The 15,357-nt window shown below is 41.0% G+C and overlaps 1 protein-coding gene and 1 non-coding gene across 10 annotated transcripts in view; one reads left to right on the top strand and one right to left on the bottom strand.

The window, feature by feature from the left end:
* LOC139775675 (MAX dimerization protein) overlaps positions 1–15,357 on the bottom strand; it is a 46,557-nt gene that overhangs the window by 12,945 nt on the left and 18,255 nt on the right. For all 9 annotated transcript variants that reach the window (XM_071711885.1, XM_071711880.1, XM_071711882.1 and 6 more), the window contains 3 exons: positions 10,347–10,461; positions 6,556–6,865; positions 142–278 (listed from right to left, as the gene is read on the bottom strand). In XM_071711885.1, coding sequence (XP_071567986.1) covers positions 142–278; positions 6,556–6,865; positions 10,347–10,461 — 562 coding nt within the window. The remainder of the gene's footprint in view (positions 1–141; positions 279–6,555; positions 6,866–10,346; positions 10,462–15,357) is intronic.
* Trnal-cag (transfer RNA leucine (anticodon CAG)) lies at positions 3,042–3,125 on the top strand. Its single transcript has one exon. It is a non-coding gene; the product is annotated as a tRNA-Leu (tRNA).

Raw genomic sequence — 15,357 nt, 5'->3', positions numbered from 1 at the left:
TCTCTGCGCTCTTGTTTCAGCGAATTCGATTGTTCGCACTATTCCACATTGGCGCGCTCTAGGAGCGTGCACCGACGCAGGATGGTGCAAGTGACTCCGAGATCGCCTTCGGAACATAATAATCAATCTCGTTATACGCACCTAAAGATTGTCCATCATCTCGGAGAGAGTCAGTCTGGAGGTGGACATCGCGACACCGCTGTCGCTACTACTCTGTACGCTACTATGATCATCGGTGTCCGATTGATTGCTCGTGTAACCAATCACATCCACTTCATCTGCAACAGAAAGTGCGGATTTCGCATTGTTTTAATCTGGAAGGGAGAGATCGATGACAAAGTAATCCTTTCGCTTACGCATCGAGCAAAAACGAGTAAGTCATCCGTACTACCAAAATTGAAAATCGATTTTAGCTTCAAAGGAGATTTATTTTATTTTATTTTATTTTTTGCTCGTATTGATTAATACGCGATAAACGAGGCTGCCGTGAAAAATTAGTGGAAATTTATGCATCGGCATCCGCCGCTATTACGGCGCGCAGCTGGTTTCGCGTCTAGCATCCTCCAAGATGGCAGCCAGCTTAACATTTATCACGCGAGATTAATTAATGGCAGCGAGAAGATCGTCTTCCGCGGGAGCGATCCCACCCTCTCCCCGCCTTTCCGGTTAAATTCTGAGCGTTTCCACCGTATTTGGTGTCTCTTCATAAGTCTGCCGAAGTCGCTTCGCCTTCGAGCGACTCGCCATGACTTTCGGAGTAATTCCCTACGAATTTGACGCCAAAGAATCTGAGGGTCAAAGAAAATACGATTGATCTGATAAAGCCTGCATAAGTTGCCGGCCATTCTAAAGCTAAACTTATTGATCTGTTGGTTGTAGACATAATAATCTTCAGTGGTACAATGAATGCTCGTACACGAAGTCATCATACAAAGTATTTTCAATAGTATCGCTTTCCCCATATCGAAAGCATCCCCTCTCATGGCGCAAGAAGACGCACCGACGCATCAATCGCACGCACCGTCTGGCCAATACTCGCGAGAGAGATGAGCACAAGCCGGCAAGGACACGCCGTTATTATGATGTCATACCGTCAGACGGAGGGATGATAGGGCAACAACGGGTGAAGAAGAGCGTGGGAGGGGGAGGGAGGGCAAACGGAAAACGCGATAGAGAGACTGCAGGAGGTGCAGAGTAGCCATGACACCCGCTGGAAGGCACGGCTCGAAGAAGACGAGGGGGTGTCGACCACACTTGCTAGCTTTTACCCTCTCCCCCGCCCCTCCTCCCCGCCCTCGCCACCCGCGGCGCTCTGAGCCGGGGGTATTTTTCCATAATCAATAACATGCCTCTATTCTCGTCACACTAAGCGAACCAGATCTGCCCTCGTCACCACCCGCCTCTCCCTTTCTCACCCCTCTACCTTTGCGTCCTCGACATCGCTAACCTGTCCAGGTGACAGTGGCGCTCAAAACACAGACGTGGGAGGTATACAGTTCGCGATCGGGGTAACAAACGAGCGAGACCACGTCGGATTAAAGTATGAGATATCGAATAAATTTTTCTAACACGCGACGCAGAATATGGCCGCGTCAAAATTTCAAGTTTGAAATTTAGGATTTGAACGTGGAATGAGATAAAGTGTGAAATGTACAAATTGGAACAAATTGTTCCTTTGATCGGCCGTGATTGTTGGAAACGGGCGGTGAATGCGGAGCGGCGCGATTTGAGAGGCACTGATTAAAAACGGCGGTTTTAAGGGTGGCACGAGTGGCGAGCGAAAGAGTTCATTAAAACCCAGCGTCGTGCGCACCCCTGGCATCGCCAAATTCGTCACTCGTCCCACCGCGATGTGCGGGGGACGTAAAAAACACGCGCGCGACGCGCGACCAATGCGTTTAGAACCCGTGCCGCCCGGGGATGAATATCAATATTCCGTAGTGAAGCGAGTAAAAATAAGTCGCGCGTCACGTTATCCTCCTAGTTAATCATTTCTCGTTATCGCGCGGTAACAACGAACCGGGCACCGGTGCAGCCCCGTTGCGTGTCCGCGCGTTTATCAGGAACAAATGGAAAAGAAGAGGGGCGGGGTGAGGAGAAAGTGGCAGTTGACGGTAGATAACAAATAATATCCGCGTCACGAGTGCGATAATTAACTCTTATAGTTCGTTCGAACAAAGTTTCGCTCGAAGATGCGGGCATTTCGCGTTTGAAATCCAATATTAGACCGCCGCGGATATCAATTTCAAATCAAGTGGATTCGAATTTGCGTCTCGATCAATTTCGAGTCGCATTTGCACGGCATCGAGATGACGTCTCGCGGTAAAGGATAGAGCGGGACAGGTAAACCGCCGCGAGCAATATCTCTCTCAGTCCTAAATCGCCAACTTCCGGCTTCGCTCGGCGGACGGATTATCTGAGTCTATTTATACGTGCGTCGTCGGTCCCGATTAAGTCTCGATCGCGCGCGTCCCAACCCAGTTGCGATAAGTTCGTAACGGCCGCGCGCGTGGTATAGTCACCGGTCAGTATTACTTCGGTCCACGTGATGTGCGTGGAAGATATACAATCGCCGCGCTATACGGAAAGCTTTCCGTAGGGATTTCGAAGAAACTTTCGCGGTCAATATTTCCAAGCTTGCGATTTACCAAGGCTCTATCGATGACCGCCCGTGAATATACTTGCGCGAAGTGGCTGAATAGTTTTGTAATTTTATCACTCCCGTCCCTCCTTCCCTCTCCGCTATTATAAGTTTCAGCATGTTGAAAGCTCGAGCGGATGCAAGAATTATTCAAAAAAATAAATAAATGATTCGTTGAATGGATTATCTTTTTTCGTTGTTTTCTTAATATATTTTTATAAAATTGACTGAAATTTTTTCGAACTTTTCTCTCGCACGATTTTCAAACATTGTGTCTCTCGTTTAAAATCTTGAATGAAACTTTCTATTTATTATTATGTTTGTTGGATACTAAAAGCTTTTATTTCAAACACAATGATTCAACTATATGTCGCAGTCTTAGTCAGTCCTATTACGTATCGTCAGGATGGCCGAGCGGTCTAAGGCGCTGCGTTCAGGTCGCAGTCCACTTCTGTGGGCGTGGGTTCGAATCCCACTTCTGACAATTCTTTTTTACAAAAAAATTAGATAAATAAATTTTTCTATACTCCGTCCGACGAGAGATCATGGTTGATCGAACATAAATAACGATAGGGCACAGAGCCGTAACAAGGTGTTCGCGTTAAATTATTTTTTTTTAAATAGATATTTTCCAACACTATTGCGGCTCTGTGCCCTATCGTTATTTACGTTTGATCAACCATGATCTCTCGTTGGACGGAGTATAGACACTGTCACTTTTCTAGCAGTTTTTCAAATTATCGGATAAAATTTCTCACAAATATACCGTGCTCGATAACAAAGTCTGAAGGTAACGTTGGTAGGAAAAAAAAATTAATCTCGCAAAATCTGCTAGGAACTATCTTAATTAACAAACTTCCTGAGATCTGTGAAATTAGAGTATCCTAATATTTTTATAAAACTTTATAAAATTCACGCGGCATTTGATCGCGCAATTTTTCTATACTAAAAATCATTGTTTTTGTCCACTCTGCAAGACAATTTCATGGAATCTCAATTGTACAATTAAAAAAACGTACTTAATTGTAACAAAATTTACTCAATTTTTTGTTCATAATGTTTTTGCAGAGTGGACAAAACGCAATTATTTACGAACAAATGTGGACGATCAAAAGCTGCACGAGACTGATAAAAATTTACATTTTAGGATTTACACATCCAACTGTCTACTGGTTTCTCACGTTATGTAACCGTCTATTTCAAAGGGCGAAAAAAAAAGAGATTTTAGTTGCATAAACGTTACTCAAATAAAATATTCATTGTTAGTTCGTTATTACTTCAATAAAATTAAGAACCGTTAATCGTGAAAAATATATCGCGAAGATTAAGTTTAAACATACTAGAAAACTCACAAGAATTATATATCTTACTATATATTATTTAGATAATATATGGTTACACTAGATTTACATTTATTAGGTATTTTCGAATCAAATGCATCATATTGGGACACGACGATGTAATATATTATCAATGGTTAACTTAAATTGTCATTGAAAGGTATTATTAAACTATTTTTAATTGTTAAAAAAAGTTCGGTTGATTAGCAACATGCATGTTTGTTAAATATACAGTCCACTTAGATCTGCAGTCGCGTCATACTGTATTTTATATTTGCCTTCATTTGTTCGAGAGAAATTATGGGACAAAGCATGGAAGGGTTTGTCTGAAGGATCACTTCGGATTGAAGAGAGTCTGTACATCGTCTATGTTAGAAATGATTATCTTACGAGAACGTCGGGCATGTTTGACTTGTCAAAGAGTCTTTCTCTCCTTTCCCACTTCTTGCTCTTTGTTTAGAAACACTTCTCGTCTCTGTTTCACGTTAAATTCCACTTCCACGGATCATATCTATCGCTCTTTCTCTCTCATTTCTTTTCTCTCAATTCTGTATCTTTAATCAGTTCTTTCGACTTTGCGTTAACCAATCATTCTTTGTATATTATTAGCGTTCCTATAGTCCACGTTACGAAAAATTAATAAATAATCCATCATCATAAACCGAAATTTCGGAGAACAAATATTGAGTTTTCAATACGTTTTGTATGACTATAATGTGCAACTACAGCATTTAGCCGTAGCACATCGCGCATACCACAAGGATCCGTTACTAATGGCTGGAATAGCAAATCTTAAAGAGGGATCTTATCACGTTTGGCAATTTAGCTAAGCGCAACAATCTCACGACATTAAGGTGCCCGAGGAAATCGTCCTGAAATAATTCCGCGAGTATATCTATATGCGTGTATTTATGTGTGTGTTGATGTGAAAGAGAGTGCCTTATCCAGATTGCCGCAACGCAAAACATACATTCTATTTGAGTCCATAAATGTAAAGCCGGACTCACCGGAGTGAACATATCTCGTAATGGAGACATGATTACTCCGCAATCATAGTGGTATACATAGTGGTATATTTAAATGCACGATACCATATCGAGAATATTATATTGATATAAGAAGCACACACACACAACACACACACACACACACACACACACACACACACACACACACAGAAAAGTCATTAATTATTTTAAAAATTAATAGAATGTATGTTTGGAACAGATTAATAGTTTCGCGTGTATCTAATATGTATTTAAGATAATTAACAGTGGAAATAAAAAAATTACAATAATAAATTTCGCTGTTCCGAGACAGAAAGCGCGGCAAATTCGGGGTGGCTTTCGAAAAATCGCCGGCGTGGCACACGTGACTTATGATAAGTGCTTCGCCGGAGATATTCCCGCGGGATCATCAATTTCAACGCCCAACCCCCGCGCGCGCACACCCCCGACGTTTTCCGATTTCCTTCGCCTTCCTCTAGCTCGACTTCTTTTTTTACTCCAGGAACTCCTTTGGAAAACTCATCTACCGCAAGCTGCAATATTTCATGCGGTGGCGAATGCATTTTTGCGATGCACGTCGCGCCATCGTTGGTGCCCCAATACAGACAAAATTTAAATTTTGAAAACTTTATCTAGAAATACGACATGATCCCCAAAAAAGACTCGGAAACGGAAAGATGTACAGATGCTCTGTAAAACAATTTTTTTGTCGGTACATGTTCGATCGATTTTCGGAAACAAATAAAAAAATTGCAGGATTTCGAAAAATCAGTATAGGCACTATTATATGCCACGATAAACGACTATCGTACATATCTTTGTGTATACGTATTTGTTATGTGTGTTTGTGTGTGTATTTTTGTACACCGTACTTAAACAATGACGCTTCGGGAAATTAAATACATTTATCCGTTCGACTTTACGACATAGATAAAGTAGGTTCTATCGTGCTGCTTTCCATTTTAATTCCGACTCGTGACGATTAAGATTTAATCGACGGAATCAAGCTAGTTAGGAAGATAAGCGTTGCTGGCGAAAATCCTCTTTGTACTTTAAAGATTTTTGTGTCAAAAATCGCAATGAATTATACGAAGATTTTTACGAGGAAATATTGAAATTATATGCCATAAATTGTTGTTAATCGCTATGCTCGATCGCAGTTGATGTTAAAAATCATGAAAATTTTATTTTTACAAAATGCTTTTGTAAAAAAGAACGCCTTCTGATAATCAAACGTAATATATAAAAACCGTAAATAATTTTATTATAAATATATTTATTACTACGATCATTCCATGACTTTATTACGACGTTTCTATGTAATTCATTGTTCCGAACTAGTTCAATCGGTAGAGTATAAAAGTTCTTTGCTGGAATTCGTTGGTAAAACATGGAATCAATACATTTCTGCATCCGCGCACTACGAAAGACAGAGAGAGAAAGAGACGCTTAAAACTGTTGGGAGAGCAAGACAGAGAGGAAAATTGCGAGGAGACGTAAAGACGTCCTATTGGAAGAAACGCACCCTTAACTTAACATCTAATAACGATCTCGTTGCGGTACTTACCGGACTCCGAGATGGATGGGCTACCTGCAGACCTATCCGAGTTACTGGAGCTTCCGGTCGAGCTGGTGGACGCCGTGCCCAGGGAGCACTCGGAGATGCTGCGCCGCTTGGACAGCATCGCCGCGGAGGCGGCAGCGGCGACGGAGCCGGTCGGCGCGCTCGTGCTGAGCCCGTGGAGGCCGTGAAGCGCATGAAGGCCATGGAGGCCGGTCTGGTTCGTCAGCTGCTCGAGTCGCCGTCTCAGGAACCTGTGCTCGCGCGACAGCTGTTCCTTGTGTATGTTGTGCTTACGCTCGCGGTCCTCCAGGCTCTGTAACCCAGACGATATGACACGTGGTTAGTATCGTGTAGCTATAGCATAATAATAATAGTTTATGGTATAATATATGTACGTGCAGTTTAAAATATAGTATACAGTGTAGTTGTACATATATTATAGTATATATGTAATATTAATTTTAAAAAATATATAATGAGATAAATATACATCAATACTATATATATTTTTATATTTTATAGTATATATATATATATATATATATATATATTATGTACTCTAATACATTTTATAATATTTATTGTGTGATGATTTAGCGCTTCGGTTTAATGCTGATATGTCGGGAAATGTGAATCTATTCATTTTACATAAAAAGTTTTGGTTTAATTAACTATATTTATCATCAAATATCTCTCGGTTTCACTTTGTTCTGAGAGCTGCCAATAGGATCGACGCCGGCCGATAATCGGTTTCCTTTGTATTGTATGCGGCATGCTATTTCGTAACGCAACAGCGAGCGCTTACCAAGAAGAGGCCGACCAATTCCGGTGCAAATCACCGAACAGGAAATAATCGAATGCAACTAAATGCGTATTCTACTGCATAGTATTTGATATGCGTAGATTCGGCGGCTGTGCGAATTGTGGAAGTTCAAAATGGAAAATTCTGAATTATTTTAAATTTTTAACTGGCTTTTTTAAACTCCAATTTTACGATTTTATTTCGAAAGTTTGAAAAAATTTTAATTTTAGCATTTTTGAATTTTAAATCTGAAGTCTCTCGAGATTTGAAGTGAATTTTGTTCACAGATAGATATTGGTCATTCCTAAAAAAATTTTGACGTTAAGGCAAAGATTGGCAGATTTTGCGACTGTTAGTTATGTTCCCATAGTGAAAAATTTAGGGCGGTAAGATAACTCAGAATCAACGGCGCTTTAGATATAGGGTGGATGGCACCAGGGTGGAAGTAGCACCGCGACGAAATCACCTGATCGCGGATTAAGGCTTCACCCGACAGGCAATGTGTCTGTGTATGCGTGTTTATGGCAGCGCGGTTGACATCACGCGCTCGTAGGAAATTTCCGGGTTTCGTGCTTTCCATTTTACTCGATATGAATTTACAACGGAGATAAAACGAGGCTAAGAAAAGCGTCAAGCGGAGCGTACCCCGCCATAAAGTCAATCGACCGACCTCAGAAGTGAGACTCGGCTCACTTTTACCATTTACATTGCGCCGGTCGATACTGCTTGCAATATAATCGGCATCAAAATTGTTGCGATGTTTTATGTCACGTATTATGGGGAACATATTCAATCCCATCATAAAATTGTTTTACATAAAACGGTTTTTCTACGCGTATAGATGAAAATGTACCGTAGTGACATTAAAAAGAACAATTTCAAAGTCATGAAAAATATGCTAATATCATTTCAATAACGTGAACTAATCGAGTTCTATTAGATTTAATATTGTTGCCAATTTTTCCGCATCTCACAAAAATTGATAATACTTATTTATTTAAATATTTACGTTTAAAAAAGTAAGCAGTTATATCAAGCGCAAAAATTAAAAAATTGCACATCTTATGATCTTTTATTATAAATAAAAATATTTCAACGTGTCGTTCGACCTATTCTTTACGTCCATTTATCGTTATATATACCTAGCCAAATGTACAGGGATAGGGGTGAGAAAGAAAAGAATAATTAGCGACGGAAACGTCTACCGAAGTGTGAAAAGAATCACGAAGGCCAGGCGAAACAGAAAGGAAGAAGTTCAAAGGCGGACAAATGAAGACTTACACGCCGCCAACCTCGCAAAATACGAATCGCTTCAACCCTCCACCTCTGGCCCATCCCTTCCCCCACATCTTACTTCCTCGCGGGGGAGGAAGGGAGTGTAAACCACCGCTATATAAACGACACTTTCATGTCTCCTAGTTCCTCTTACCGTTGCCTTCTTGAACTTCCATCTATCTTCTTTTCAACCCGCGCTCTCTTTACTCCTTTATCCTCCACCTTACCCCTTTCGTTTCACGATCAAAATTTTCTGACTCCGTCATAATTAATCAATCCTACTGTCATTGCCGAATCAATCGGGAAATTGCGTGCGAAATATTAAATTAAGAAGAAAAAGAGATGTTTCAGTCTTGTGGAATGACTTTTGTAACGTAAATGTGGCCATCAAACGTTATGTATCGCGTTAAAGTCGCTGTTTTACAGCGGTGCCTCATCATTTCTCGATACTGGGATCTTTATTGCGCTTGCAGATGCTCTCTTAAACTACGCGTAGCAGCTTTCCTCCTCAAATGGCGGACGGACGAACGTTTTTCTCCTACCTAACGCAGGCACATAATATACACAGGTGCCCGCAGGTCAGATTGATGTACACGCTGAGTCTCCCACGCGGACTATGCATACACGAATGAACGGTGGATACGCACTGCTGCTTGCCGCTCTACAGGGTGCCCCGAGTACAAGCGTTCGGATTCTAACAGATGATAAAGAAATTACATCGATAAAACAAACGCAGCAACAACTTCATATCGACTTTTCACGCGTATTTATCATAAAACGATACTTTTGAATAATCTATCATTTCTTTATTATATCTTCAGCCTAATCTATTCTTGTCGGATTTATTGTGTTATTATCGTAAATTTAATATAGTAATTCTCGCGCCCGTTTACTGTCAAAATTCCTTTTGAACATCCTTTGGAAACAAGAAAGAGCTTGTATCTCTAAAAACAACACTTTCACGTCGTAACATTTATTTGTAAAACAAGGGAAAAAATTTGTAAAAAAACTACGTCTTGAAAAAAAAAGATAAAACGAATCATGTAAATGACGAGGAAGTCGTACCCTTCATTTAAGTAGATAAGATTAAGTATACGTCGAGAATACATATCCGGAACATAATGCATGAGCGCGAGAATGGTGGATACCTTAAGTACTTTTTACGAGGACAATTTGCTGACGAAAACAAAGAAACACGCGCCTTCGTCACCTGTTCGAATCACTGCGCTTCTATCCGCGTCACCCTGTAGACCGCGTGGAAAGCTCTGACACGCACACACGCGCGCCCGCTTGCTCGGTACGCACGCCATTGTCCCTGGCAGTCTGTAATTTACTAACTACGCATCTATTGTGCATCGCCACTCTGTTTGCTGCAACACCTTGCTCTGCCTTTCTCTACACCGCGTGACCCTTCCTCCGCCCATTTGTCCCTTCTGAACCTATTCCGGAGAGACAATGCTTCTAATGCGCTTCCTGCTTATATCTCAAATCCCAAGTTCTACCTTCCTTTCTCTCTTTATTTCTTCGACGTAATAATTTCTTTTCGCATATGACACTCTCTTGCGTGACAAACTCTAAATCTCAACGTGGTTGCTGAAAAAAAGGTAAAAGGTAAATAACCCATCTTCTCTGAGAAGTTTCTCGTCTCTTACAATGTATGATTATTTCTACAATTAACTTGCCTTCGATTTTTTATCATGTTGATTGATCTACTCACCTTGATAAAACGCTTGGCCTTGGTCAAAAGGCCCAACGTGGTGTGCCTCGAGGTCTCAGGCCCGAGTGGCACTAGCAGCTTCAGCTTCTCGAGACAAGTCCTGAGGTGGGCTCTCCTGCAACAGAAAAAAAAGCGCTCTAGTGACCAACTGTAACATCTTTTATCTTTTGCGTATTAATTATTAAATTACTTTTATTTAACACTGACGCTAATTGTAAGATTAAACTGCACTTTCGTCCTCTGTCATCCTTAGCCAGTTATTATTAAAAATACCTTACAGAACGTAAGAATTATTATCTTAGGACGATGTCTTACTTATCGTGGAAAAGAGGCCCGAAAAGATATCTATTTTCGGACGCGCAGACACGCACAGTCACGAGGATACGTGCATACCGCATGTGCCGAACACGTGCCATTAGCGGCATTTAATTATAAGTTTACGATCGCTTTATAGTCACCATCCTGGAGAATAGAGACCGCGACGACGGATAATGGAAGAACGAGACCGCGGAAATTTCGAATTAAGGTGGATTCACACAGAAACACATAAAAATAAAGTATCAAAACGAGAGAGGTAGATAAGAAGAAATTTAGAAAATGGACGATAAGGGAAACTCGTCGCTTTCGAAAGTAGATTGCAGAACTTCGATCTCCTTTTCCTTGCCATCGGATATCTTGTCGGGAAAGATTTTTCCTGTGATATGTGTGAAAAGAGCTTAACTAAAGCCCATCCAGAAACAGGATGACGCGTTTACACGTACATTATACGAGAAACAATAAGCCCGCTCTGGCTTAATGACGTCATCAAACGGTATTATGCCCCGCGAGCTGCGGAGTGGACGTGTTTCAGCCGTAAATAGACGCGTTTCTGTCTACATGCCCTTACGTCTATATCTCCGTCTGTACTCGACATCTATACAGGATACGTCTGTAACGCTGATTGTGCTTTCATCACCATCTTTAGGGCATAATTTCCCTTCGATGAGAATATTAAGGTCAATCGTCGATTAACGCTTTCAGATCAACGACGTTACATATTCTTGTAATTAAAATAAAAATTTAAAATAAAATCCTAAACAAAATTTCAGTAGTTTTTGTTTCATCTTGTACTTTCATCGGAAGTGCCCTCAAAAGTCACAGGGAATTAAAACTTCACGAATAAATTTCTTCCTGTAAAGATCGCGTTCTCGAAGAGCATCGCATGATTCCCGCCATTCCCGATCGACAACATTTTTGCCGTGACAGACAAAGGACAACGAGGAGAAGAGAAGTTGAGAAGCGGTCCTTCAATCAATGGCAGCGTGTGACAGCGACATTATGAAATTCCTTTACCGGTGGGGGTTGCCCTGATGAATAAATACTTCGCGCGGAATTCTCGCGCGTCGGAGTCGTCGGGGTAGTTCGGCAAAGACGCGGTTACGGCAGACCCCCCGTACGGATCCGGGGGTACGTACGCGGGAGATTGCCCTCAAAGGGAAAATGCCTTGGGACGCAACGGGCGGCAACAGTCGAATATTAGTCGATAATTCGCCTAGCGGAGTCGCCGAGCGGAAAGCGAGCAATTCGTCCTTCTGCTCGCCCCCCGTTTTCTATTCCGCGATTTCGAGATATTGTCTCTCTCGTCTTTTAATAAATCGAGGATTTGAGACTGCGCTGAAAATTTAAGCAGTTTGCCCGATTTATTTCCCGCGAAATGGAACCAGCTGCGCTTGAGGCGGCTTGTATAAAAAGCGCGAACAACGTTGCGTTGCGTAGCCAAGCCTGGCGGGAGCAATGGCCGGCCATGAGTTAGATCGCTTTAACAGCCGCCTGTAAACAGCTTCGTAACTTTACTTCTCCTCCCGCTCTGATATCTGCTTCCCCCCCTCCCCTTCCCTCCCCCTTGCCATTGTCTATCCGTCCATCCCGCTACCCGCTACATTGCTGCATCACCACCCCCCTTGTTGCATATTCGTCTCTCGTCCTCCATCTTTCTTTATCCCCGTCTTTGTCTTTACTCTTTCTCTCTCTTTCTCGCTTTTTCCTTTCTATTCTATTTTTGTCTCCACCTTGCTCTATTACACAATTAATTATTAATGCTAGAACTTCTCTATAATTATATATGCTACCGTGTTGATTCAAATTACATTGTTTGTGTCTACACAATACCACTCATTGCGACATTGAATCGTGAATGCAACTTTTATTTTAAGAATTTTGTATAATTGACTAATCTTTATTAACCTAGCGTTTTCATTAATAATCTCTATTAACCTAACGTTTTCATCGCTAAAAATCACATTGTTCTTTTATCTGTCGCGTAATTACATGCTAATTAATTTTTAATTCTCTAATCTAGCTCCCTTAATCGCCTATTTATTGCTCTTACAAGCAATTATTGAAGCCTATATTTAGGATGATGACTTGTCACTCGTATTCTACTAAAAAGTATGTTCTGATTCCAAACAAAAGAGGCTTATCGAAAAATATTCAACGGTTCTGGATATGTTGAAACAAAATTAATTAAGTGCGAAATAGCAAACGCGAATTTATTGCTCGTAAAATAAAATTAAAGAGTAATCAAAAACACGCGAATAGGCAAATTACAAAAAACAATCAATGCCGTGCTCTATTATTCATTACCCGTTACGTCAAGAGCGAATTAAAGCCAAATTTTCTCAACTCCAATTTCCGATAGACTTAAGTCTATAATTAACATCAATCGGTTAATTCCAATCGGTCTTTTATTAAATAACTATTGATCGACGGAATTTTCTCTAAATTTCTCTTATTTTTAGTAAAATTAGTATCCTTGATTAATCGGGCATTAAGCTCGAAGGAAGGGGCAGCCATTCAGGGAAATCGAGCTTTCGTTTGAGGGGAGGGATTCGGGGATAGTTTAGCAATTCATTAGGACGGACACTCGAGAGTCGAGACTTGGGCGAACTTGGACTTCCTTCAACTGGCGTTCGCTCTATAGAGAGGTCGAATAGAGAGCGAGAGGAAGAGGAAGGGAGAGAGGGAGAGAGGGAGAGAGAGAGAGAGAGAGAGAGAGAGAGAGAGAGAGAGAGAGAGAGAAGAGCAGAGGCATTACTGCAAAATACCGTTTGTAGACACAAGCGAAATGGGTCTGGCTTAATTAAACTGTACGCAGCTTCCCAAAACGGGATTCCATTTAAAGTTGAGCTTTACCTCTGATCTCCACAAGCTCCTTTTCGCGGAAGGTCTTTTTTCGTCTCCCATCTTTGACCCTCAGTCAATCGCGCAGGGTTATAATAATTTCAACCATGCCAAACTCAACGTGAGGTAAATATTTGATGATTTGAACAAAATTAATAAAATTATTATTTCTGAATTACATTTTTGTAGCTCAATTTTTAATCGGTTACGTAAAAGTAGTAATAATCTCAGTCATTTTAAAAGAGCATGAAGAATGTGTTAAGCAAAACAGATTATTGTGTGTGAAATATCTTAATTTTAGTTTCAACAACGCTTTTATATAGAATTGTCTGAAAATCAGGTGTTACGTATCATAAAGTGATATAAATCTTTTACAAAAATACATTTTAACTTCTACGAAACGTTTGTCGGTTTTTTAAATAAAATATAGAGAAAAGTGTGAGATTCTGCTGTTTTATTAACCGTAATATTATTATATATTACAAAAATATTTCATAATATATGTTTTAGAATGAGATTATATCAGAAGGTGAGAAAAATATTAGCATACAAAATTTCAGTGTGTGAAAGTCTCAATATAAATTGTATGGGGCAGCCGGTATAGCTGAATACGCGCTCACGTGGGTATTCACCGGCACGTGTAGATGCATACGGACAGCTGTGTAATGCTGGTTTCGCTTAATTAAGCTGTTTCTAGCTGTGTCGAAATCCTTAGTGAGCGACAAAGGCGAGTCCGCAATGTCCGCACGTGCCTTCATTAGGACCCCCCCAATTCGGAGTAGCAAGTTCTGAGACTAGCTTGATCGTGTGTCCAAGGGATTTAGAGGTAAATGCGTCTCCGCCTCGGTATTGGGAAACGTGCTTTATCCGTTTCCTGTGTTTCTTCTTAAACAACTTCTGTATTAAAAAGAAAAAATCCGAAACTGAACATTTACGCGTGATTGTGCGGAACACTCTGATTCTGCCACATCGAGCTAACAACACTACGTCTATCGAGCGAGAAAAAAAATCGAAGATTGACCAAAAAAAATGGCGTACACTCAAACAGAAGCGCTGGCCGATTGCCATCTTATTTTTAAAGTCGATGGCACAGAAGAGCGTTATTCTTCTGCTTCCCTTTCGCTCGTTGCAGCCCCTCTTTCTCACTGTATATCCGCGGTTTCAGATCACATCTCCCTCGGCAACTTGATCTTGACCTTTCAAACCCGCACGTGATTGCGCCAGCTATTTCTCCTCGTATCTTTCTCCCTCTCTTACTTTCTTCCTCTCCCCCTTCTGTTTCTCTACATCTATTTGCTTCGCCACTTTGCTTTATATCTCCCTCGTCTCTATGTAAAAGTTACGTCGCTCGGGACGTAATCGGAATTAATTTTCCGCCAGAATTATCTTGCTGAAATGCCTATAACGGCATTTTTTGTGCTAGTATCTGTAAGATTTTCAATTCAATTTCTTATATATTAGATATTCACGTCCCTTCTTCAAGCTTTCCGCTCCGGAAAACTTCGAATAGAAAAAAAAACCCGAACATTGGCTGACGAGTCGTTTCGCTTTTTCCGAGGGCGGGGGGTAAAACTTCGTCGATCGTAAAATTTGAAGTCTCCCAGGAAGTTCCCTCTTCTCCCCCTTCGCCCTCGTCCTATCTCAATAAAACTTTCATCGCGCTTTAAAGTCTCGTTTAGGATCCATCGAACGGACAGCGAACCAGAAAACTTCCCGACGACGTTGTATTCCAAATATAGTTCAACCCTTTGGTCCTCATAATACGTTTCTTTCATTTCGAACGTCGGAGATGCGAGCAAGCGCGCAGTTAAAAAGCTGATATCTTTGAAAATGATACCTTTGAAGAGTAAGA

Source organism: Temnothorax nylanderi, unplaced genomic scaffold, assembly GCF_030848795.1.
Source record: "Temnothorax nylanderi isolate EJ_2023f unplaced genomic scaffold, tnyl_v1.0 TNYL_tig0102_pilon, whole genome shotgun sequence".
Classification (NCBI taxonomy): Eukaryota; Metazoa; Arthropoda; class Insecta; order Hymenoptera; family Formicidae; genus Temnothorax; species Temnothorax nylanderi.
The sequence above is the reverse complement of the archived record's forward strand: the minus strand, read 5'-3'. Positions and strand labels throughout refer to the sequence as shown.